The sequence below is a fragment of the Eschrichtius robustus genome, chromosome 1 (assembly GCF_028021215.1).
Source record: "Eschrichtius robustus isolate mEscRob2 chromosome 1, mEscRob2.pri, whole genome shotgun sequence".
Lineage (NCBI taxonomy): Eukaryota > Metazoa > Chordata > Mammalia > Artiodactyla > Eschrichtiidae > Eschrichtius > Eschrichtius robustus.
This window is the reverse complement of record NC_090824.1, coordinates 114554340-114579661: the sequence shown is the minus strand read 5'-3', so window position 1 is coordinate 114579661 and position 25322 is coordinate 114554340. Positions and strand designations below refer to the sequence as shown.

The 25322-nt window shown below is 38.7% G+C and overlaps 1 protein-coding gene across 6 annotated transcripts in view; it reads left to right on the top strand.

Annotated features, from left to right (window-relative positions):
* Window positions 1-25322, top strand: part of MYO5A (myosin VA) — a 197362-nt gene that overhangs the window by 62091 nt on the left and 109949 nt on the right. For all 6 annotated transcript variants that reach the window (XM_068551749.1, XM_068551728.1, XM_068551750.1 and 3 more), the window contains exons 2-4: window positions 8326-8436; window positions 11614-11785; window positions 13802-13946. In XM_068551749.1, the coding sequence (XP_068407850.1) occupies window positions 8326-8436; window positions 11614-11785; window positions 13802-13946 (428 nt within the window). The remainder of the gene's footprint in view (window positions 1-8325; window positions 8437-11613; window positions 11786-13801; window positions 13947-25322) is intronic.

Genomic DNA, 25322 nt, shown 5'->3' with positions numbered 1-25322 from the left:
AAACAATGTACAATACCTAATTAAAAATTACTTTATTGCTAAAAAATGCTAACCATCATCTAAGCCTTCAGTGGGTCATAATCTTTTTGCTGGTTGGGGGTCTTGCCTCGATGTTGATGGCTGCTTGCTGATCAGGGGAATGGTTATTGAAGGTTGGAATGGCTGTGGCAATTTCATAAGACAACAGTGAAATCTGCCACATCGATTGACTCTTCCTTTCGTGAACTATTTCTCTGTATCACGCAGTACTGTTTGATAGTGCTTTACCCACAGAACTTCTTTCAAAATTGGAGTCAATCCTCTCAAACCCTGCTGCTTTATCAACTAAGTTTAAATCTTTTGTTGTAATTTCAACCATCTTCACCAGGAGTAGATTTCCCTCTCAAAAAAAATACTTTCTTTGCTTCTCCACAGGAAGCAACTCCTCATCCATTAAAGTTTTATCATGAGATTGCCCTAATTCAGTCACAACTTCAGGCTCCACTTCTAGTGCTAGTTCTCTTGCCATTTCTGCCACATCTGCAATTACTTTCTCCACTGAAGTCTTGAACTACTCAAAGTCATCCATGAGGGTTGGAATCAACTTCTTTTAAACTCCTGTTAATGTTGGTATTTGACCTATTCTCATGAATCACAAATGTCCTTAATGGCATCTAGAATGGTGACTCCTTTCCAGAATGGTTCAATTACTTTGCCCAGTTCCATTAGAGGAATCACTGTCTATGGCAATGAAAAGTATTTCTTAAAGAATAAAAAAAAGTATTTCTTGGGACTTTCCTGGTGGCGCAGTGGTTAAGAATCTGCCTGCCAATGCAGGGGACATGGGTTCGAGCCCCGGTCCAGGAAGATCCCACATGCCACGGAGCAACTAAGCCCGTGTGCCACAAATACTGAGCCTGCGCGCTAGAGCCCGCAAACCACAACTGCTGAGCCCACGTGCCACAACTACTGAAGCCTGCGCACCTAGAGCCCGTGCCCCACAATAAGAGAAGCCACCGCAATGAGACACCCGTGCACCGCGACAAAAAGTAGCCCCTGCTTGCAACAAGTAGACAAAGCCTGCGTGCAGCAACAAAGACCCAACGCAGCCAAAAATAAATAAATAAATAAATAAATAAATTTCTTAAAAAAAAAAAAAAGTATTTCTTAAAGAATAAGACTTGAGGGCTTCCCTGGTGGCGCAGTGGCTGAGAATCTGCCTGCCAATGCAGGGGACACGGGTTCGAGCCCTGGTCTGGGAAGATCCCACATGCCACGGAGCAACTAGGCCCGTGAGCCACAACTACTGAGCCTGCGCGTCTGGAGCCTGTGCTCCCAACAAGAGAGGCCGCGATAGTGAGAGGCCCGCGCACCGCGATGAAGAGTGGCCCCCACTTGCCGCAACTAGAGAAAGCCCTTGCACAGAAACGAAGACCCAACACAGCCCAAAAAAAAAAAGAATAAGACTTGAAAGTGAAAATCACTCCTGATCTGTGAGCTGCAGAATGAATATTGTGTTAATAGTTATGAAAACAATATTAATCTTGTTTTACATCCCCATCAGAGGTCTTGGATGGCCAGGTGCCTTGTCAATGAGCAGTAATATTTTGAAAGGAATCTTTTTTTTTCCTAAGAAATTGGTCTCAACAGTGGGCTTAAAATATTCAGTAAACCATGTTGTCAACAGGTGTGCTGTCATCCAAGCTTTGTTCCATTTATAGAGCACAGGCAGAGTAGTTTTAGCATAATTCTTGAGGACCCTAGGTTTTGGGGAATGGTAAATGAGCACTGGCTTCAGTTTCAAGTCACCATCTCCATTGGCCTCTAACAAGAGAGTCAGCCTGTCCTTTGAGGCTTTGAAGCCAGGTGTTGACATTTCTTTAGCTATGAAAGTCCTAGATGGCATCTTCTTCCAAAATAAGGCTGTTTTGTCTACACTGAAAATCTGTTGTTTAGTGTAGCCACCTTCATTATCTTAGCTAGATCTTCAGGATAACTTGCTGCAGCTTCTACATCAGCCCTTGCTGCTTCCCCTTGCACTCTTATGTTATGGACAACAGCTTCTTTCCTTCAACCTCACGAACCAACCTCTGCTAGCTTCACATTTTTCTTCTGCAGCTTCCTCACGTCTCTCAGGCTTCATGTAATTGAAGAGAGTTAGAGCCTTGCTCTGGATTTGGCTTTGGCTTAAGGGAATGTGTCTGGTTTGATCTGCCTTCCATACACTAAAACTTTCTCCATATCAGCAATAAGGCTGTTCCTCTTTCTTATCATTTGTGTGTTCATTGGAGTAGCACTTTTAATTTCCTTCAAGAACTTTTTCTTTGCATTCACAACCTGGCCAACTATTTGGTGTTAAGTGCTTTCAGCCTATCTCAGCGTTTGATGCACCATCCTCACTAAGCTTAATCATTTCTAGCTTTTGACTTAAAGTGAGAGACCTGCAACTCTTCCTTTCACTTGAATACTTAGAGGCCATTATAAGGTTATTAATTTGCCTAATACCAATATTGTTGTGTCTCAGAGAATAGGGAGGCCCAAGGAGAGGAAGAGACAGGGAAAGAGCCAGTAGTTGGTGGAGCAGTCAGATCACACACAACGTTATCAATTAGGTTCGTCATCTTATGTGGGTGCGGTTCACAGCACCACAAAACAATTACAGTAGTAACATCAAAGATCACAGATCACCATAACAAATATAACAATAATGAAAAAGTTTCACATATCGTGAGAATTATCAAAATGTGACACAGAGATGAAGTGAGCAAATCCTGTTGGAAAATGGCGCCAAGAGACTTGCCTGAAACAGGGTTGCCACAAACCTTCAATTTGTAAAAAAGCCATATCTGCAAAGTACAAGAAAGCGGAGCACAATAAAATGAGGTATGCTTGTATCTGTTAAAAAGCCGCAGCAGGGGCACAGGACACTTTTGCTCTTTACTTCCAGCCCTACTCAGAATGCACCTTGTGTTCACCCCAGCCGTTCTTTTCTCCTTCCCCCATTTTAGTGTGACCCTCCTTCCCTGCTCTAACCCCTTGGCCTACCTTTCTTCCCATCTATTCCTCCCTTTGCTGCTCCAGGAGATGGCTGGTAGAAGTGGTGGTCACAACACCTCTTTGCCTTCTAAGTGAAGAATTTGTGGTGGGATTGGAAGTGAGGCTCTCTGTTCTGGAAGTGAGGTATAGCTTCCACTCTAAATACATGAATTATGAAGGGATGGAGGTTTGCGGTGGGGGGAGGAAAGGATGTTTCATTACTTCTGTACTCCTTTCATGTCTGGCTCTTTTTCCTTCTGTCACACCAAGATTTCCTGTATAACTCAACTCTCCAATGTCACTTTCATCTTTCTCTACTTCTGGAAATTATAGACCCTTTTAGAAGATTCTGGGAGCCTCTGGCCAATACTTCTTTTAATCTACCCTCTTAGAGTATAATGTCTAAGGCCAGGAACATTCATATAACAAAAGTTTATTAAGAAATTATTAGGCAGGCCCTGTGTTAAGTGCTGAAGAGACAGAGCTGAATAAGATGCACACCTCCTCTCAAGGAACCTACAGTCTACCGAGTGAGATAGGCAAGCAAAGTCATCATTTAGTGGGCTAAGGATTCTAGAGGAAGATTGTATGAGGTAATGAGGACATGGAGAACAGAGTGCCAAATGATGATGATAAGTCAGGAAAGTCTTCTTAGAGAAGGAGGTACTTTAACACAGATGTGAAGAATAAATAGGAGTCTGCTGTCTGAAAAGGGGAGGGATTGTGTTTCACATGGAGGAAATAGCCAAAGCAAATGCAAGGCAGCAGGGCTTATTCAGGAGACTGCAAACCCATAGTTTGGCATGACCAGACAATGGCAGTAGTGATTGAAAATGGAGAGAAAATGAAATGTTTAAGAATATATCCCACTGAGGAGTAATGTTCTATTTCTGAACCTAAGTGGTGGGTATATGGGAGTTCATTATATCACTCTTTCATTCAACAGATATTTGTGTGTGTGTGTGTGTGTATGTGTGTAATTTCTGGAAGCCCATTATGTGCTTTAGCATAGTAGGAATAGAAAATTCCATAGAATTTTCTACCTCAAAAACATGCCTTAAGGGTTATATGAAGTACTTAGTAACCATATGGAGTATCAGTGTTAATAATGTCAGGGTTCAGAGGAAGGGGTGTTGATGATTTGGGATTTTTCTTCTGCTTCAGTTCATAGCCTAGAGGGACACTTAGTTCTTATTATAGGCTTGTTTGAATTGTCACATAAAGCATTCATTTTTTGTGAACATTCACAATGGGGTATCAAAAATGAACCAAGCAGATTCCATGTTGCCAAGCTGCTTATGATTTAATAGGGGAGCTAGGAAAGATGTGCACATGTGCTGTATGAAAAACTATGTGTGTGGGAGTTTGGAGAAGGAGAGAGAATCACATGGGTCAGATTTTTTGGGATTCGGGGACTGGTCATTTACTATTGGTGCTGTCAGTCTTGTTCCCAAGTGTCTGAGGCATCAGAAACAATTACTCTTGGTGCCCACACTTTAGGGTTCCTTGACTGACAAAATGCAATTTAGCAAAACTTCCAGTGAGTCATCTGCATTAATCAAGGACCTCTTGAGTGTTGTCCTCGTGGTAGGATACAATAAGAAAAATGCCTGCTACCTCCTTACGCACACAGGATGGGTGTACCCCCTGAGAAGGCATGCTAGGCTGAACCAGTGCTGTTTGGTGCCCCTCTTTGCACATACCAGTGCAGGCATGTCCCCTGAACCCACCTTTCCAGTGCTTTCCCATTAGACTCAGTCAGAATTACCTCATCATAAATTGTATTGTAGAAGGACAGATGGTTTTTATTTTCCTTGCAAGCTACTATGCAACTTAAATCTGTGCTAGCATTCTTTTCTCAGATTTTGACTGTTTCCATAAGATTTAGCCCATCTCCATTTTTGCCCTTACTCTCCTTTCTAATTAGGGGTACCTTTGAATTGTCATAAATCTTTGATGTGTGTTTATATTTTAGTGTATCTATTTTAAGCCTTTTTCTCTCTTCTTCATCTCCTACAGTTTTTGTGGCTTTAGTCACGGTACCTCAGATCCCAAATCCTTGTCTTTCCTTCTCCTACAGTTCCTACATCAGTGTTTACCCTTCTTTGCCTACTACTCCATGAATCTCTTCCCTGAGTCTCTGATTCCTACCCCATCTCAGCTGTGCTTTGTGGCTTCAGGAAAAATCCTGTGGTGGGTCTGTGATGTTTGCCTTTGCTACCTCTCATCCCCATTTTCCTGACTTTGTTCCCTAACCTTGTCCTACCTCTGTCTTAAATAAAATCAAGACAAATGCCCCACTAAGTGTGAGCAAGGAGCTGAGCCAACCTCTAGGGGGTTCAAAGATGGCTTAAGGAGCATGCAGCCTAGTGTAGGAGGTGGACAGATCCATAAATAACTAAAATAAGGCCTGAGGAATCATAAGTGAGATATTTGAGGGACTCACAAGGTAATGAGGGGTAAAACCAGAGCAGCGTGAGTAAAAAAGGGAATGGGGCGCATTGCAGGAAAGTCACACCCTCTATTAGCTAGTGGAGACAGCTGGTGACAGAGCTGTTACGTGACACTGGACCCTCCCTTGTCCTGCTGGGAGCTCTGTCGGGGCTGGTTTACTTTGGCTTGGGTTATCTGTTGCTAACTGCTTCTGTTTCACCAGGTACCTGAGCAGACTCAGTGGGTAGGTGTGTCCAGCCCTATTTCTGATTCCTCCCTGACTCTTGCTGCCACATCCCATTTCTAGGTTTCTCATGGGATCTTGGGACCTTGCCTTCTTGTCTTCCTTCCCAGTCTTCACACTGGATATGGCTGAACAAGCTTAGTCCTCTTCCTCAGGGCTGCCATGTGTATTTTCACTGGGGGTCTAAGGGGAGAGTGGAAAATAGGGCTGGAGGTGATAGAGACAATAGGAAGGGGCATTGTCAAGTTGAGCTTCCTCTCCGTTTCAGCATCTAAATTAGATATACCTTCCAAACTGACCCAGTTCTGGTATAGTTGTTTCTGCAGAGCTACCGATCTCATTGGTTAAGATGGAAAAGAATCATAAAAAGACAGTGGTAATAATAGACTGACTTCTGACCTGTTTCTCTTTGGATACCTTCCCCAGAGATAGAGATAGGATAAAGGGGAAGTTGGTTGTCAGAGTGATGTAAGGGCCTTAGCTTCTGTCTACTATCTGTAAGTGTTGTTAACACCTAGCTCTTGGAAATCTAACCTTTGGCAAAGTACCTACTCATTACTGTTTCCAAAATACTTGTGGAAATCTGAACTGGAGCTTGCTATTGACAAAACACAAAGGTGCTTCTTTCCAGATTTAGTTGAAAATCTCCTCATATTTAGAGCAGGTCAACAATGCTTCTACACACTCACCTTGGACTCATTTTGCTTTTCATGTTTTCATCAGTCAGAGTAGTAGGTTATTTCATGACTCTGAATCTAATGTTTTACATATCATTTTTGGAACTAGTAAATCCTTCCAGAGAAAGTTACAGAGATACTGGCTTTCTAAACTAAGCTTCAGAGTGGAAGCTGTTAGTACACAGAAATGTTTATTGAATGAGTAAGATTTTAGTAATATGTACAGATATTACTCAGTTTAACGGACTGTGTAACTGAGAGAAAAGTTATGAAACAAATTTTAGTAACATATTTGACATATAACATTAGCAATCACTTCTTATGTAAAGAACACTTAGTAACAATCTCAACCTGTACTTATATATTGGTTATGCTTTTCACAAAGTTTCTATGTATATAAGCCCTTGAGATAAACTAGGTGAGTCCTGCTGTCATCCCTCATTTTACAGATACCTGAAGTAAAGGCTAAAAGACCAATCTGGTATCCTGGGGTTAGAACCCATAGCCTGGTTTAGTATGCTTTCCTCTGTAAACTGTTCGGACAAAAAGTTTGCATGAATCTGTGATAATAAGAGATAAATAAAGCAAGGAGTAAGTTTTGGGGTTTTGTTTTGTTTTTGTTTTTGTTTTTTTTACCATACTCACTTTTATTCAATTTAAGGATTGGCATTCTTTTATTCTGGGATTCTTTCAACAAATACTGAGGGCCCAGCTGTGTACCAGGTACACAAGCACTTGATATAGTGTTGAACAAGACAGATATGGAACTTATGTTCTAACAAAGTAAGAAAAATAATAAATAAGTAAACAAGAAATAACATAACAATAAGTAAATTCAGGTAGTTAGAAGAGCTCTGAAGAAAATAGAGAAAGGCTGGTGTTGGTGATATTTTCCTATGTGATATATTCCTGAAAATGGACACCAGGGTTTATAGTGTACATATGTTTTAAAGGGAGATTCCTTTCTGAGGAATCCAAGCAATCATAAAACCTCTCTTCATTGTGGTGTTTGGAGGATTCATTCCTGTTCTTTTTCTTCAAAATTGGCCTGAAGTCCAAAATTGGCTTAAATCCAGAGAGTGTTTAGTTGAGGCTAAAGATTTGCTGTTTCAGGAACTCCTTTTGATACCTCTTTCATGATGTTGAGGCTATGAGAGCCAGTCTTATTGCTGGACAAATATTCCATTTTTACCATTTTCACTCATCTTTATAGAATAATGAAGACAAAATACTAGGCAACAGTGCTTTCTCAGTTTTTAAAAATTAGCAACAGAACTTTCTTCAAAGCAAATTCCAGATACCCAGTATGTAAAACAGCTGTGGCTCCTCTGTTCCACACCATAATGATTCCCCATGAATGCTTGAGAAATCACTAAGGCTTTGCAGAACACAGGATGAAAACTACAATAAAAAACTCAATTCAAATCTTGTGATAAAAAGATAGCTGTGTGGTGAAACTGGCACAGGCACCACACCAGAGCTTCCAAATCATGTTCTGAAATCCATGGAAGTCCTCATTCAGTGAGAAAATAGATTTATATGTACATTTTCATCTAAAATTACATTTTCAGGTAGCATTTTTTATATAAGGCAAAGTCAAATTTTAATTGAAGCTATTTCTTCAGAGCATACTTCCCCCCGCCCCCAGTTTTATTGAGATATAATTGAAATAGTGTACTGTATGAGTTTAAGTTGTATGGCACAATGATTTGAATTACATATATTGTGAAATTATTACCACAATACAGAGCATGCTTTTTTATAATGTGGGCATGATGGTACTACTGAGGCCAAAATACTTTTCATCTACTAATTTAAAAGTTAAATTTCATATTGACCAAATTTTATTTTGTTCATAAACTGTTTAATTATAAATAAATCCATGATATGTTTTTTATATCATTATAAAGTAATAGATTTGCTGGTTTAAAATTTTTTTTTCTTTTTGTCTTCTAGTTTGCCAGGGTTTGGATACCTGATCCCGAGGAAGTTTGGAAGTCAGCAGAGTTGCTCAAAGATTATAAGCCAGGAGATAAAGTCCTCCTGCTTCACCTTGAGGATGGAAAGGTAAGAATTTTGCTTTTATTTGTTGTTATTGGCATAAAGTGAAGGAAATTCAAAAGTGTAAATTTGGTGTGACATACTTAACTTCACTTGGAAGTTAAATTTTGAATTAATGTAATATTTTCACTTACTTAATTGATGAAAATAGCAAAATGGCAAACTCAATTTTCTATCCCAATGGCTTAGTGAAAATAGCAGGTACTTTTAAAAATCCATTATTTTGATTTATGAATTTATTATGACCTGGTTTAGATTCACATCTAATCCTCCCAAAGATATTCCTGTTTATCTGTATTTTGTTTTGGATACTATTTAAATTATTCACATTAACTAAGAAAGCAACATTTAAGGAGCCCGTTTGAGATATGGTATTTGCTGGAACTAGATATTTGAAAAATATTTCCTTAGAAGCTGTTATATAAAATACTTTGCTAGTGGCCAGAAAAACTTAAAACCAGTTGTATCTCTTTCCCATCTGCATTCACTACATGAGTAGACTCTTAGTTTTACCCTTTTCAGTCTCTCCACTGCATTGGACAGGGCATGTCACACCTTTTCTTAAAAACCTTTGTGACGTTAATTTCCTCTAAACAAGTTATAATCTAGCCAGGAAAATACAGGGTATAAAAAGTAGTTCAACACAGCAATATTAAGATGTCAAAAGATAAACTTATGATTAACTGCCAAGTGAATAATGCTGTCCTGACCGTTAATATATATTGAGCACTTACTATGTACAGGCATAGTTCTAAGTGCTTTGTATGCTGTAACTCACTTAATCCTCATAACAATCCTGTGAAGTTGGGCTATTATCATTACCACTTTATGGATGAAGAACCTGAGGCTCAGAGAGTTTGGGACTTGCTCAGGGTTATACACGCATTAAGGGATGAAGCTGGGACTTAGAGCCAGGAGATTGCCTTTCTGGTCAGTGCTCATTACCACTCTGCTGTACTGTAAAGACAGTGAGGACTTTAGGATCCCAATAGAGGGAAATATCACTGTGGGCTGCTTCAAGGAAGGCTTCAAAGAGAAGGAAGAATTCTGACTAGATAGAATTTGGATTAACAAAGAGAAGGAAGTAGACTTGGTGAGGATTGGAATATATTTTGGAGATAGTGGATATCACAAGTTGACTGGAGCAGAGATTTAGAAAGGTGTGTGTTCTAATTCAAGGCTTGTGTGTAAAGGTACCTGCTATACACCATGTTAAGAGGTGGCAAAAGATATGCTCTCTGACATTAATGTCAGGTAAGAGAAGTACATATACTTATGAATAGTGTGACACATGATATAATAAATATAAACAAGAAACAAAAATAGAACAGAGTGGGTAGTGGCCAGAGGGGCTGGTGAAGGTTAAGGGTCAGAGAGGCATTGTCTAAAGAATGAGTAGACAAGGAGGAGTGCATTTCAGGGATCTAGAAAAGCATGGACAAAGGCAGGGAGGCTTGTACAGTGATGTGTGTTTGGGGAACTGCACAAGTTCCATGTTGTTGGGATGTGAAGTGAGGGTACAGGACTGACAAGAGGATGGAGGTGGGAACCAGATCACAGAGGGCCTGGTGTTCATGCTGAAACTCTTGGACTTCAACTGGTACGCTATGGGGAGTGATTGTAGTGTTTTTAAACAGAAGAAGGGTGCCAGGTTTGTGTTTTAGAAAGGACTCACTGGTGGCAGTATGGAGGATGAATTTTAGGAGAGCAAAACAGAGACAAGGAGATTATTCAGAAAGAAGGCAGGGAAGAATTAGGCCAGATTAGGAGGGCCTTGACTGCCAACTAAGGAATTAATTTATTCAACATTCATTGATCATCCACTCTATGAGGCACAACGTTAGGTACCTTAGGCTATATTTTCTTCTTTTTTTTTTTGGCCATGCATGTGGGATCTTAGTTCCCCAAACAGGGATCGAACCCGTGCCCCCTGCAGTGGAAGGGCAGAGTCTTAACCACTGGACCACCAGGGGAGTCCCCATATTTTCTTATGTTAATTCTCACAGCAACCCTGTGGGTTCACAGGTGGTATTATAACCATTTTCCAAATAAGGAAGCCAAGACTCAGAGACATTAAGCAGTCTACCTGAGATCACACAGCCAGAAGTGGCTTTTTTGTATGGCAGGAGCTAGTGCAAGGACCAGTCTGCTTTGGAAAAGTTTTATTATTATACCCTAATAAACAGGCAGAGAGAGGTCGAGAGGCAGATTGTAAAAATTTCCTCCCCATTTTGCAGAGTCATTCCAACCTGATTTGAACATTTGACCTCTATATATCTCTTTAGTATTAACAAAAGTATTAACAAAAGTCTTTTTACAAAATCAGCTTGTCCCTCTCTGCAATTATATTGCCATTTTTTTTTCCTTTTCATGTGTCGTGTGTTATTTGTCCTTAATACATAGTTGAGTGACAATCTCCATGCTTGGCTTTGCCATAAAGCCATATTCCCTTGGCTTTAAAGTGAGTAGTACTTCTTAATTTGGGGGCCCAAGCACCTCATTAAAAGTTGAATAAAAACTATGGACTGGGTTTTTAAAAAAATACACATATATGTATATATTTACACATACGTGCATACACACAAAGTGTTAACACCTAATTTTAGGGGATTCTTGGACCTCTCAGGGTTCAGGAGTTCCCAAGTACTTAGCACATACCAGGCATTGTCTCACTTAATTTTTACCACACCCCGATGAGCTGTTTCCATTATGCCCATTTTACAAATGAAAGATTTAGGTTAAATAACATACCCAAGACCACAAAAGGAGTAAGTACCAGTTTTAGGATTTGAACCTGGGTTGATCTGGCTCTAGAGCCAAGCTCTTACCACTCTCTTATGCTGTCTGTCACTTATAATAGGTGAAGAGGAAAAAAAAAAAAGCTTATTTAACTAAAGATTAAAAACTCTGGTCTAGTAACTAGGTAAAAAATATTCTAGGCTTTGACTTTTCAAAGTGTATTATCAAAAATTGTTAATATGCGTTAATACATCTAGTGAAAACAAAGGCTCTCCTTATTTTTTTGCCATTTCCACCAGTTTCTGTGGTTTTGGAAGGTGCCAGGAAAAGAATGCATTTAATAGCTGAGAAGCAAATCAGGAATAGGAAATAAGCAAAATGTATCTGCCTGTTTTGGGTTAACTGTCATTATTTATCCAGATGCTATATCTTGTGCATTTTCAGGATTTAGAATATCGTCTAGATCCAAAGACGGAGGAACTGCCTCACTTAAGAAACCCTGACATACTTGTGGGTGAAAATGACCTCACAGCCCTCAGCTATCTTCATGAGCCTGCTGTACTCCACAATCTCAGAGTCCGCTTTATTGATTCCAAACTTATTTATACATATTGTGGTGAGTGTGCATTGCTGTCTGAGTGAACTGTGAATTCTTTTCTCTAATGGACATGGCCATGGAAATATTGTGCATGGGGACAATTCTTATTTCCTCCCTTGTCCCCAGCTCTTTTTTCTCTACTGACTTCTTATCCTTCTTTCACTAATCATTCTCTGCTGAGACCCAGGTCTGGGATTTCCATTCATTTCCTTCTAAGTCTCTTTGCTTGGTGTACCCAACTCAGCGCTCAGCATTTCTTCATTACGCTCCTGTTTTGAAAAGGAACAGGTATCTTTTCTTCTTAAAAGAATTTATACCTTTTATATCCTTGATATTTGCTCTTTTTCTTCCCTACCTATTAACTGAATATTTCTTTTTCTCAATTTTCATTTTTCTTCAATTTATTTTTTTCTTGCACATATGCTACCTTCTCAGTGAAGCCTTTCCTGTCTGCCCTATCTTTTCTTCTCCTAGGTGTCTATCTTCCTTCTCTGTTTAATTTTCCCCCCTTTTCCTTACTACTGTCTAACCTATGATATATATTTTTCTTATTTTATTGTCTGAATTTCCCTCTAGAATATAAGGTTCATGAGGGCAAAATTTTTCCTTTTGTTAAAAAAATTTTTATTGAAATATAATTGATGTACAATGTTATATAACTTACAGGTGTACAGTACAGTGATACACTTTTTGTTTTGTTTTTTTTGGCTGCGTTGGGTCTTTGTTGCTGCACATGGGCTTTCTCCACTTGCGGCGAACAGGGGCTACTCTTTGTTGTGGTGTGCGGGCTTCTCATTGTGGTGGCTTCTCTTGTTGCAGAACATGGACTCGAGGCACGAGGGCTTCAGTAGTTGTGGCCCGTGGGCTCAGTTGTTGTGGCTCACAGGCTCTAGAGCACAGGCTCAGTAGTTGTGGCACACGGGCTTCGTTGCTCCACGGCATGTGGGATCCTCCCGGGCCAGGGATCGAACCCGTGTCCCCTGCATTCGCAGGAGGATTCTTAACCACTGTGCCACCAGGGAAGTCCCCACAATTTTTAAAGGTTATACTCCATTTAGATTTGTCTTTTTGTTTGTTTACTGTTGTAAATATAGCCCTTAGAAATGACTTGAAAGCTAGTTGTAGTCAAATATTTGTTGAATGAATGACTTTATTAAGTTAATATATACTTACTGTAAAATTTAAGGAAATACCAAAAAAAGTATAAAAAATGAAAAAGAATTACATGTAATTCACCACTGAAAAATAACCAGTATTGTGTTGTCTTATATCCTGTGTGTATATGTGAGAGGGTATAAATAGATATAAAATTGGAATCAGTCTATATATAGTTTTGTGTCATGTTTTCCTATGACACTTAATATTTTTTATAAACATGATTTGTGGTGGTAGCTCAATAGTCTGTTACATGGATATAATAATACGTATTAAACCACTCTCCCTTTTTTAAAAAAATTTTATTGAAGTATAGTTGATTCACAATGTTGTGTTCAGTTTTTGCTATACAGCAAAGTGACTCAGTTGTACATATATATATATATATTTTTCATCCTTTTCCATTAAGGTTTATCACAGGATATTGAATATAGTTCCCTGTGCTATACATAAACCACTCTCCCTTTATTATATACTTTGTTTCCACTTTTCACTGTTATGAATAACATTATGATAAACATCTTTATTTAAAAAAAAAACCTTTACGTGAATCTATGATTATTTCATTTGGATACATTTCTAGAATGTAGAATTTTTGGTTTAAATATTATAAAAAATATTTAAAGTCCTTTCAACATTGCCACAGTTTTTATTATTTTAAATCACCTAGTCTAGTTTGTAAATGGTGTTTTAGTTAGGACTAGGTATAATGGGTTCAGAGGCAAAGGCTGTGATATATTTTGACCCTTAACAATTTGTTAGTTCAGTATTAACTGAAATTGAATTTGTGTTAACTATGATTCTCACTTTACCAAGTTTGATATGCCCATGAGGATATTATTGACTTCTTCTTTTGCTTTTTTTTACCTTTCTCCCCAGGTATAGTCCTAGTAGCTATAAATCCTTATGAACAGCTGCCTATTTATGGAGAAGATATTATTAATGCATATAGTGGTCAGAACATGGGTGATATGGATCCACATATCTTTGCAGTAGCTGAAGAAGCTTACAAGCAAATGGCCAGGTTGGTGGAAGCTCTATTTATTATTTCACGACTTTTATTAGATGTGATAATTTCTTCTTTGCTGAGTCACAGATATTTTAAAATACAGTGAATAACAACTAGTAAATTATTGAATAAACAGCCTTGATTGATTTGTCTCAGATGGCCTGCATTTTTTTTTTTTGGCCGTGCCGTGCGGCATGTGGGATCTTAGTTCCCTGACCAGGGATCTAACCCACGCCGCTTGCAGTGGAGGTGCGGAGTCTTAACCACTGGACTGCCAGGGAAGTCCCTGGCCTGCATTATTATTAAAATAACCTAACATTTGTAAAAGTACATATAGTTTTTAAAAACTGCCTTTGGAATATCATTGTAATTCTGTGACCATGCAAGGACAGATGTTATGTTTTACAGATGAGTGGATCAAGATTTGTAGGTATTAAGTGACTTGCCCAATGTCATTCAGCTAGTGAGTGGCAGACCAGAACTAAAAGGCCTAAGTGCTGAAAGAAATCTGTCTGTATCTGGTAGAATTAAATCTCAAGGAAAGTGTGAATTTTAAAGTTAGCAGATGCTGGGGCATCAGTGATCCCGAACAGCATCAGGGAAATGTCTTTGATGTTAATCGGGGAACCCTATTATTTTGAGAGTGGAGAATGGGAGAAAAAAAGCTATTTTCAAGACTAGATTATCTCTTGATAATATAATGTAATGTAAAACTATGCATGCATAGAAGAATAGTCTGGCAGGTGAGAAATGGTATCCTAGTGTTGTTTTAATTTACCTTTCTCTAAGTAGGAAAGACTTTGCACATCTTTACACACATACACACGCACATACCTATATGTATATTTAATATATATATTAAAAACCATAAGTTCACACTGATACCTCCAAATCCAGTTCAACACCACAATTTTTATTCTTGATTTCTTTTTCCTTCTTTTCACTTTTTTCTTTGATCTTGAAAACCCTGGCTCTCATTATCCATAGTATATTTACTTGTTTGCTCAATCCTGGAATACTCTTTGTATCAGAAATGCTAACCCATACCCCTGTGAAAAGCAAATTTACCACTCAAGTACATTTGCGTCCAATTCATTTTGTCTTTAGCCTTACATAATATAAAGTGCCAATTTCCAAAGTTACTTAGGTTGGTTCCTTTCTTCCCCACCACTTTATTATTCAACCACTCTCCCATATATGATCACTTAGATTGTTTTCAACATTTTGCAGTTGCAAACAGTGCTACAGTAAATAACCTTGTGCATTATACATTTTTGTATTTGTATTTATTTATTGCTCTTCTGAATTGCTTTTAATGAAGCTATGGCAGCAAAATATACAATGTGACCCAGATACACAGTGGAGCAAAGGCCTAGATAATGAGATGGTTTTGTCCACATCTTGGGGAAAAGGGTGATATGTATGTCTTTATGAACACTATTTAAAAAATATAAACTCCACACAACACTCTCCAGGAGCTAGAGCCCAAGAGAACCCACGGGGGGTCCATCATCCATTGGGACATCAGAGGCAATCTCGGGGGTGGGGACGGTGGTGGGGGGAAGAGGTAGGGAGTTTCTTCAGAGCCGGAAGAGGCTGCAGCAGTCCCCATCTCTGCTGGGAATGTCGGGCAATGGCAAGCAGCAATGAGGGAACAGAGTGGGTAGCAGCAGTGTTGGGCAGCTCTTCAATATCTTGATCACAAATATTTGGTACAGCCCAGTTGGTGATATTGCCAGGGGGCCAGAGAGGTGGAGGGAGACTTCTTGTCCGCAGGGGTAGAGAGTGCACCTCTCTGCTTGAAGAGGGACATGAGGGGTGATGGGGAGCAAAGGGAGACGGAGCAGGGGACTCTCACGTTCTTGGCGACCTCAACTGGACCACAGCCACGGCGCCATGATTAGGTTAAACCCAACCACTTTCAGGAGGGGGGTGCAGAACCTGATCACTGACAAGCTTTGGAAGTTTAGGTTCATGTCTGTTTCAGAGCTTTTCTCTACCAACTTGGTATCACAGGAATTCTTGAGCTGGGGTAGAAGGTCTGGTTGAACATGTCTTCACATCCAAAATCGGTGCTTATGCTCCAAGCCAGGACCCAGTTGCTCTTGGAACCTGTGGCCCCCATGTCTAGCACAGTGCTGTTTGAGCTGAACATCATGGCCTGGTGACTTGCAACACAATGGTTTGAAAATCAAAATTGGTGTATAAGCAGATGGAGGTGTTGCTGTATTTGGGGCCTCTCAGCTAGTACACAGCGGGGTTGGGGTTCTGGATATTTGGCTTCACAGTGTACACGGTCTTGTCCCCAAAGGCTAATTTGCCTGCACTGGGTTACACAGTGTTCCATACTATTGCAGTAACCTTGACTGGCCTTTAAGAAGACAGGTTGGAGGTGGAGCACATTTTTGTATTTTTAGAGGTGTAGCTTCAGGTAAGTTGCTAAAAGTGGTGTTGGTAGGTCAAAAGGTAGGTGTAAATATGCTGCCAAATTCCCTCTGGTAGAGTTGTTCTGGTTTTCATTCCTGCCAAAAATGTTCAAGAGTGCCTATTTCCCCATAGCTTTATCAACAGAATGTATAATCTTTGTTTTTAGTTCTTGCCAGTTTAAATGGTATCTCAATGTTGTTTTCATCTGCATTTCTTTAAATATGAATAAGTTCAAACATCTTTTCATATGTTTAAGAGCAGTTCACTTTTCTTCTGTTTGTTTCTTTGTTTATGGGCTGAATTGTCCATTCATGTCTTTTTCCACTTTTCTGTTGTGTTTTTGTTTCTTTGATGCTCAATTTTAAGAGTTAAAAAAATATATATATATATTAGGTATATTAGCCCTTAACCTGTGTTATATGTTGCAGATACTTCCCCCCAGTTTGATTTTGTTTATGGTCATTTTCTATACAAATGTATTAATCTTTTTTTTTTTTTTTTATTGCTGTGGATTTTGAGTCATTGCTAGAAAACCTTTCCCTACACCAAGGTAAAAGAGAATTTAATCTTCTAGTCCTTGTATTGTTTTGTAATTTACCTTTGGATCACTGATCCCATTAAAGTTCATACTTTTGAATTATGAGAGATATGGATCCAAATTTATCTTTTTTCTAAATGGCTACCCAGTTATCTTAGCATCACTTATTAAGAAGCCCATCGTTGCCCCAGTTATTTGACATGCCACCTAAAATTCATCATATCCTAAATTTTCTTATGTTCTTAGGTCAATTTCTTGGCTCTGTTCTTTCCACTTTCTTTATTCATGTCCCAGTACCACACTGCTTTGATTATAGTGGCTTTATAGTATGTCTTAGTGTCTGATACCATTAAACCCCCTCATAGTTTGTCTTTTTCATTATTTTCCTGGCTACCCTTAGATGTTTGTTTTTACATACATAAGTTGATGACATTGTCCAACTCCATAAAGAAGCTGTCTTTTGAGTAATAACATGAAGGAAAGGAGAAAGCAAGCTGTTCAGATATCTGGGGGAAGAATATTCCAGACAAAGAGATTAGCAATTACAGGGACCATACAAAGCCTTGAGGACTATTATAGCAAATTTGACTTTTCCTCTAAGTGCGGGTTTTGAGCAGAGGAATGGCATGATCTGGCAGCTGTGTTAAAAATTGATGATAGATACCAAAAATGTATATCCTGAATCTAATCATGAGGAAACTCAGAAAAACTGAAAATGATGTGCATACTACAAAATAACTATATACTCTTCAAAATTAGCAAGGTCAAAAAAGTCAAAGAAAGACTGAGGAACTATTCCTGATTAAAGGAGATAGAGGAAACATGTCAATTAAATGCGGTGAATATTTGGAATTGAATCCTTGATGATGAGGGAGAGAAGGTAACTTTGTAGGGGGCATTGCTGGATGATTGATAAAATTGGAATATAGACTGTGGATTAAATAATACTATTATATCAACATTACATTTTCTGATTTTGATCACGGTCAGTATGAAAGAGCAATGTCATTGTTCTTAGGAAATATACTCTAAAATACATAGGAGCCATCATGTCTATAACCTATTCTCAAATGTTTCAGAAAATATCAGAATAAGAGAAACAGAGACATTTATGAAACAAATGAGCAAAACCTAAACAATTGGTGAATCTGAACAAAGCATATACAGGAGTTCATTTTACTATTTTTGCAATTTTCTGTAAGTTTGAAATCATATCAAAAGTAACGTTAGGAAAAAAAAAAAAAACCCAAACCAAAGGACAGAATGTAATGGCGACAATGGTCGAATCCATGAGACTAGTTAGGAGGATTTTGCATTGATCCAAGCAAGAGCTACTAATCTAATTAAGGAGAATATAATTGGAGATGGTAAGAAGTGTATGGATTCTGGATAAATTTTTAAGGTAGAATGTACCAAGGCTTGCTCATGTGGGGGTATGAGAGAAAAAGAGAAGTCAGGGATGGCAGCAAAGTGTTTGATCTGAGCACCTAAAAGGCTGGAGTTGCTGTTTACTGAGATGGAGAGATTGCAGGCAGAGCAGGTTGTGCATGTGGGGTGGGAGGGCGGGAGGAGGAAGGGGGTGGAGTTCTGTTTTAGATCTTTAAGGTCGAAATGGCATTTTCAACATCTATCCTCAAAGCAGAGCTGACACGAGTGATTCTTCCCCAGTAGATACATGTCCAGTTACAGTAGCATAATCAGGATCCTTGACTCATGACTTCTTTCTGAAGATGCCCCTTACAGAGAAAAGCGCCCCTTCATAGACTAGCCTCTTAATTTTAACAGTCCCATTGGCTTACAGGGGAGAAAAACTCAGTGGGCTGCTGTATCTGTTTGTCTTCTTATATTTTTGTGTCACCATTTTTGCCTCACATTCTTGCCAGTCTTTTCTCATGCTGAAACTCATTGCTCTCTGATAACTAAATCACAATATTATTTTCCTTAAAACATCAGGGTTTTTTTTTTTCTTTTTGTTTCCTTAAAACCAAGTAATATTGATTGCTTTGATTTGGTATTTTTTTCCTCCCTTGTTAATGGTAGAGCAAATAAATTTTATCGATTAAGTTTCATTTATGCGTTTTCCTGAAATAAATTAGAGAGTTATATTCATAACCTTAGTGTAATGGAAAAGATATCTATACTAGTCACAGCTCCATCAATAAATAACTATATAAGCTTAAATCTTCTGGTCTCCCAGGGCCTCAGTTTTATCACCTATAAAATAGAACACTTGTACTAGATGGTCTAGCTTTACATTTAAGGCATTCTGTTGTATACACTTGTTACCTTTCAGTTTCATGGGCACGAATGCATAAGTCTTTTACTCTTTCTAGTGGAGGGCAGACTATGGTAAGGAGCTTGTAGCAAAGCAGAAGGAGCATAGTATAGACTTTTCCTCTGGAAACTAAGAGATGTGGAGTGTAACAACCCAACTCTACTCTAACCTTGGATACGCCATCCGACCTCTCTGTGTTATTGTTTCTCCCAGTGAAGAAAAGATAATATTTATCATGCTTACTTCAGAGATGAAAATTACATTAGATGATAAACATAAAAAGCACTTTGAAAAACACTGTTTAAATATAAGCTGTTACTGTCATCACGGTCTTCATCATCATGGAGTCTCACGTCTGCCTTCTCTTTCTGTTCATTTTAGCCTCTCATCGGGTTTTATTCTTCCTGACTCTGTTGCTAGGCCTTTCCTTAGGGTGGCCCCTTCTTGCATTTGTTTAGGCAGACTCTGAATGCTTCACTCTTCTAAGGTTCATTGGCCAAGTGGATGCTGGCTGTTATAGATTATAAAATCTCTCCTGTTACCAATTGTGACTCACCTGCCATGTGGTGCCAAGTATTCCTACTTAGGCAAATAGACACACTGCCTGATAAGGAATTTTATGTATGATATGTAAAGGTGAATTAACTTCTATTAGTTAGCAGCTACCATGTTTAGAGGTATACTATGTGCCAAGCATGATATCAGGCGTGTTACCTCTAATCTTCATTACACCTCTGGGAGCAGACATCATCACCCCTGCTTTACAAATGAGGAGACTGAGGAAAGTAACTTTCAGACTATCATACTAGTAAGTAGTATCTGGGAGCTGAGATATGAATCAAGCTCTGAGGCTACAGAGCCTTTCTTTGTTGTTTAATTTTCTTACTTCTAACTATATGACCCTATTCTAACACAATATTATCACAATATTAATCTATTCCCTCAGATTAACTAACATTGCATACTTTTATTTCTGTACCTTTTATTCAGCCTAGAATATCCTTCTCCATGCTCCGTTATCTGCCTGGTTTCTATTTATTCTTCATGATCCCACTCAAGTTTTACTTTGAGACCACCTCAGTTCCTGATAAATGATTCCTCTTCAGAATTCTTTACTATATGAATTTGAGACTTACTGAGAACTATCTACCCAATAAGTTTGTAGTAGGAATAAAGTACAGTAAGTATATGAGTCTATAAAAGTTACAAACAAATAAAATTGGCTGTTTCTGAGAGAAAGACAAATACCATATGATATCACTTATATGTGGAATCTAAAATATGACACAAATGAACTTATCTATGAAACAGAAACAGAATCATAGACATAGAGAACAGACTGGTGGTTGCCAAGGGGGAGGGGGTTGGGGGAGGGAGTGAGTGGGAGGTTGAGGTTAGCAGCTGTAAGCTTTTAAACAACAGGGTCCTACAGTATAGCACAGGGCACTATATTCAATACCCTATGATAAACCATAATGGAAAAGAATATTAAAAAAAGAATATGTATAACTGGAAAAAAATTGGCTATTTCTGTTATGGAATCTTTATATTAATTTAACAGGCTCTATACTGATGGAACAGAAAAGTCAGATTGACATGAGAAGATCTGATAGTCATGTGACAGACTTCTCAGCAGGAATTTGGTGTATCTCCAGGAAACGCTTATTTTCATTTCCTGAATAATCTCTCTGCCTCTCTAGCACAGCTTTCATCAGTGTGCCAGCACAGTCTTATGGTAAATATTTATACTTAAAAACTAATACTACATATTGTCTTGTGAACGCATTGTCTAGTATCCACTTTAGAGTGTAAATCTTTTCTTCTTGGGATTGATCAAAAGCAGAAATCTTGGAGAAACAGAGCTGAGCAGCTTGAGGTTTGACAAGTGATAAAAATGTAGAAAAACTTAGCACCTCTCTAACAAGAGAAATAAGGATTAGAGTCTCAAGTGAAAGCCACATCACAGTAAATACACAATGTTGGAAGAAAGCATTATATTACACTAACTTAATAATTTTCCTTTTTAGCAAGGGATCAAATAAGGGAGAAGCAATTAGATTGAGTGCCTGAAAGAAAATAAAACCCTAGATTTTGTTTCATGAGAACATGTTCACTTATAAGCTAAAAATTAGACCTAGGTGCTTGTACACTTAACCAAGGTACATGGCAACACCCAGTGGATGGTTATGAGAGAGTCAACATTGAGGTGTGTGGATATAGTAAAATGGGTCCTGCATGAGTCAGGTCTGAGGCTGGCATTACTTAGTTTCCTCATTAACGACCTCGATGTGAATGGAAAGTATGCTCATTAAGTTTGCAGAGGACAAGATGATGGTCTTGGAAAATTTGAGCACCGTAACCTAGAGAGGTTACATTTTTAAAGGGTAAAGTTCAGAAGGAAAATGTATAAAATAATATACCTGATACAAAATGAATCTCACTAGATATAATCTAAGGAAAGGCTGGACAAACCAAATAGATATATAGATAGAAGGAAAATAGACTCAAGTGTAACATCTCTCTCTTTCATCAACCCAGAGTGGATAGTCTATCCTTGAATAATTTATTTCCTGGGGTTTCAGGTACCTCTCCATAGTTTAATTCCTATTGCCTTTTTCCCATACAACCTAGTTTTCTCCTAATTATCGTATAAGAGTCAATTCAGGCATCACCTTCTCTAGAAAGCATTTCCTGGCAGCTCTTCCTCACATCTTCCACTAGTTCTATACCCCTTCTCCATGCTTTCATAATATCCTGGACAGACCTCTTGTCTTGTAATTACTCCACTGTATTTAAACTGTACTTTTCAGTCTCTCTCAATAGGCTATGACCCTACAGTCTTTTATCTTCATAAAGTGTTTGGCACATTGTAGCTACTCATTGCATGTTTGTTGCATGAATGAATGAAGCAGTATTTTTAGGTAGTGGATTTTCGTTCACATTATAGCCTCTGGAAGCAACATTGACTGAAACAGGCCACAAGAGTTCACCTCTACTGCGGGGCACCCAGTACCCAGGCTATTTAGGATCATTGCAGGGGCCCTTGAGAGGACTGGCCAAGCCAGAAATCATAAATTTTCAGTTCCTGCACCCTTAGGATGCTCCAGATTGATCTGAAGATGGTGAATCTCTGTTCCTTAACTTGGTTTTATCAGGTCCTTGAAGTGATATGTACATCCCAAAAGTAAAAGAAGGTTCTTATAAGGACGAGAAACCTGAAGGATTGTGAATAGTGGCTGACCAGCTAATCAAAATTTCGAAGAATAATAAATTATTATTTACATAGATGCAACAATCTAAAGCTTACAGCTCAAATAAATAGAGTAGGGTAGACTCTGATATTCACCTTAAAACCATAAAATTTTTTATCCCTGGTGTTTTTGTCTATTTTCTCTGCATCTCTATTATACTTTTCTTGTTTTTCCCTTTGCATGTCTTTGTTATGTATTACCCTTCTCCCTTCTGTGTCTTAGTTGGCTCCCCACTTCTACCTGTCTCTGCTCTTGTCTCTTTTTGGCATTTCTTCCTGTGGCCACATTTAACTGAAAAACGTTTTAAAGACTACTGTACTTACTTTATAAAGATTTCTGTTTCCTGTTCTTAATTTAAAAGCAGGGGGATGGAATTTACATTTTTTCTCTTTGTAGCCCTTTATTGATTTTGGCCATCTCAGATTCAGGGGTCCTACGGAGAAGAAATGTTTGCCCATTTCAACTATAACCCTTCAAGCCCATTTAAGCATCTGTAAGCCTGTCCTATTCCAATTGTACTTGAGTTTACCTGGCTTAGACTGCAGGCTATGGCCCATCCAACATCTGAAAAATCAACTCCGGAGTTAGTTTAACTTTTAAGTTATAGTACTTTAGAATTGAGAAAGACTTTAGATGCTATTTAATCTTAAAAATGAGGGAAACTGTGACCCAGAGAAATCGTGCAATTGCTCAAAGTCATGAAATTGGTAAATGACAGATCGAAGACCAGAGCCCGATTCAGAGAAATTTATGTAATGGAAAAGTTGTACTTATTTATATATTGGAATGCTCTACTAGGCTTCGAGAAGAAGGGAAGCCTCTGCCAAAGTCAGGAAAATGTAATAAATAATAAAGTCCCTTAAAAATTGTTGGTCATGTCGGGCTTCCCTGGTGGCGCAGTGGTTGAGAATCTGCCTGCCAATGCAGGGCACACGGGTTCGAGCCCTGGTCTGGGAGGATCCCACATGCCACGGAGCAACTAAGCCCGTGGGCCACAACTACTGAGCCTGCGTGTCTGGAGCCTGTGCTCCGCAACAAGAGAGGCCGCGATAGTGAGAGGCCCGTGCACCGCGATGAAGAGTGGACCCCGCTTGCCACAACTGGAGAAAGTCCTCGCACAGAAAAAACGAAGACCCAACACAGCCAAAAATAATAAATAAATAAATTAATTTAAAAAAAAATTGTTGGTCATGTGGATCCAGGATCGTAAATCCTGGAAGAGAAAATGTATCTGGTATGTGCTTGACATCAATGTGTATATGTGTGTATTTGTACAAATCTGTGTGATTCATTTGAATAATCCTCAACCTTATCTCCTTTAACAGTTCTCTTCTTCCCCATGGTATAGGAAAGAGCTACTACATAATGAATGCTGCTTTTTTTTTGACGTAACATTTTGTCATAAAGACTTGAAATAGTATTTCAAAGGCAGTACAGTTTAGGATAGCAGTTCCCACTAATAATTCCTTTTCGTCAGACTAGTGGAAGCCTCTTCACCTTGTTTATTATTGGAAAGAGTGCTGGGAGAGTTTTGTCAAGGTAGCTATCACACAGGGGGTAGTGACAGAACTGATCATGCAGGAATTAGGAAGAGATCATTTTTCTAGTTAAATTTTAGAAGGGAATCCAAAGACTGCTGATACTGTCCTTGATTAATGTATCAAAGACATCAATTCTGAGAACATTAAAATATTCTAAATGACGAAAAAAAAAGGGACATTGGCCCCACAATGAGAACTGTTTGGTTTTTTTTGTTGTTGTTTTTGAGTGATTTATCTTGAAATCAGGCATGTATGAACAGAGGCAATGGGAATATCCAGTTGAGTCTAGAAGTTCAAATAAAAAGGGAGTGAGATAGTATGAGGTTCAAGGATGTTTTATAAAAATGAGGGCTACATGCAAGCTTTTATTATAAGTATTAAACGTTCCTTGTGTCACCTAGGTCCTCCTGATTTTCCCCACAGTATGGGAGTCAGAGCATCTGAACAGGCTGCTTACAGGTGCTGGTAGTGTGATGTGAATGTACTTAATCAGGCCTGAGTTGGGTACTCCCAATGTATTTTTCAAAGTTTGTAAAATAATACAGTGACCACCATTTCTCAACGAAAAAACTTTACTGTAGAAAAATCTTTCTACTTTGGAAACTTATTGCAGGTACTTTTGATTCTATCACTTTGGTGTCTCTTAAACCCATCTGCCTCTCTCAGTCATGGCCACCACAGTCTTTGTTCAGACTTTCATACCTTTTCATCTGGACCCATGCCACCCATATCCACATTGCTGCCAGAGCGTTTTTACTAATTAGATTGTTTATTTTCTGTTTAAAGCCCTGCGGTAGCACTGCATGACCTTTAGGTAAACTTCAGATTCCTTAACATCTCATGTAAGATCTTTATGATCCATTTCTCGTTAACCTCTGCAGCCTTATCTGTCATTACTTCATGTTCTAGCCAAATTAAATTATCTGATGTTTCCTAATTTCTCATGCATCTGAGCCTTCATTTATGTTATCTCCTTTCCCTGGAATGTTTCCTTCCTAACTTCCTTTTCCCGTGCTTGCTTTCTCTTACTCATCTTTCTAGACCTTGCTGAGGTATCATCTCCAGGGTGCCTTCCCTGATCACCTCTTCCTCCTCTCAATACCCCATCCCATGTATTATAATCTTTAATTATTAGTTTGTCTTTCCTCTCAGACCCTCAACCACTTGAGGATGCAGATCATGGCTTTTTAAGCTTGTATCCCTAGTATTTAGCACAATGTTTGGCACGTAGTAGGTGTTTGCTAAATGTTTGTTGGATAAATAAATTTCTTTTAAAAGATAAAAAGATCATCTTCTATGGTGAAGTAACCTCGTAATCTTGTGGCCTAAAAACCTTTGAACTCATCTTGTCTCTCCATA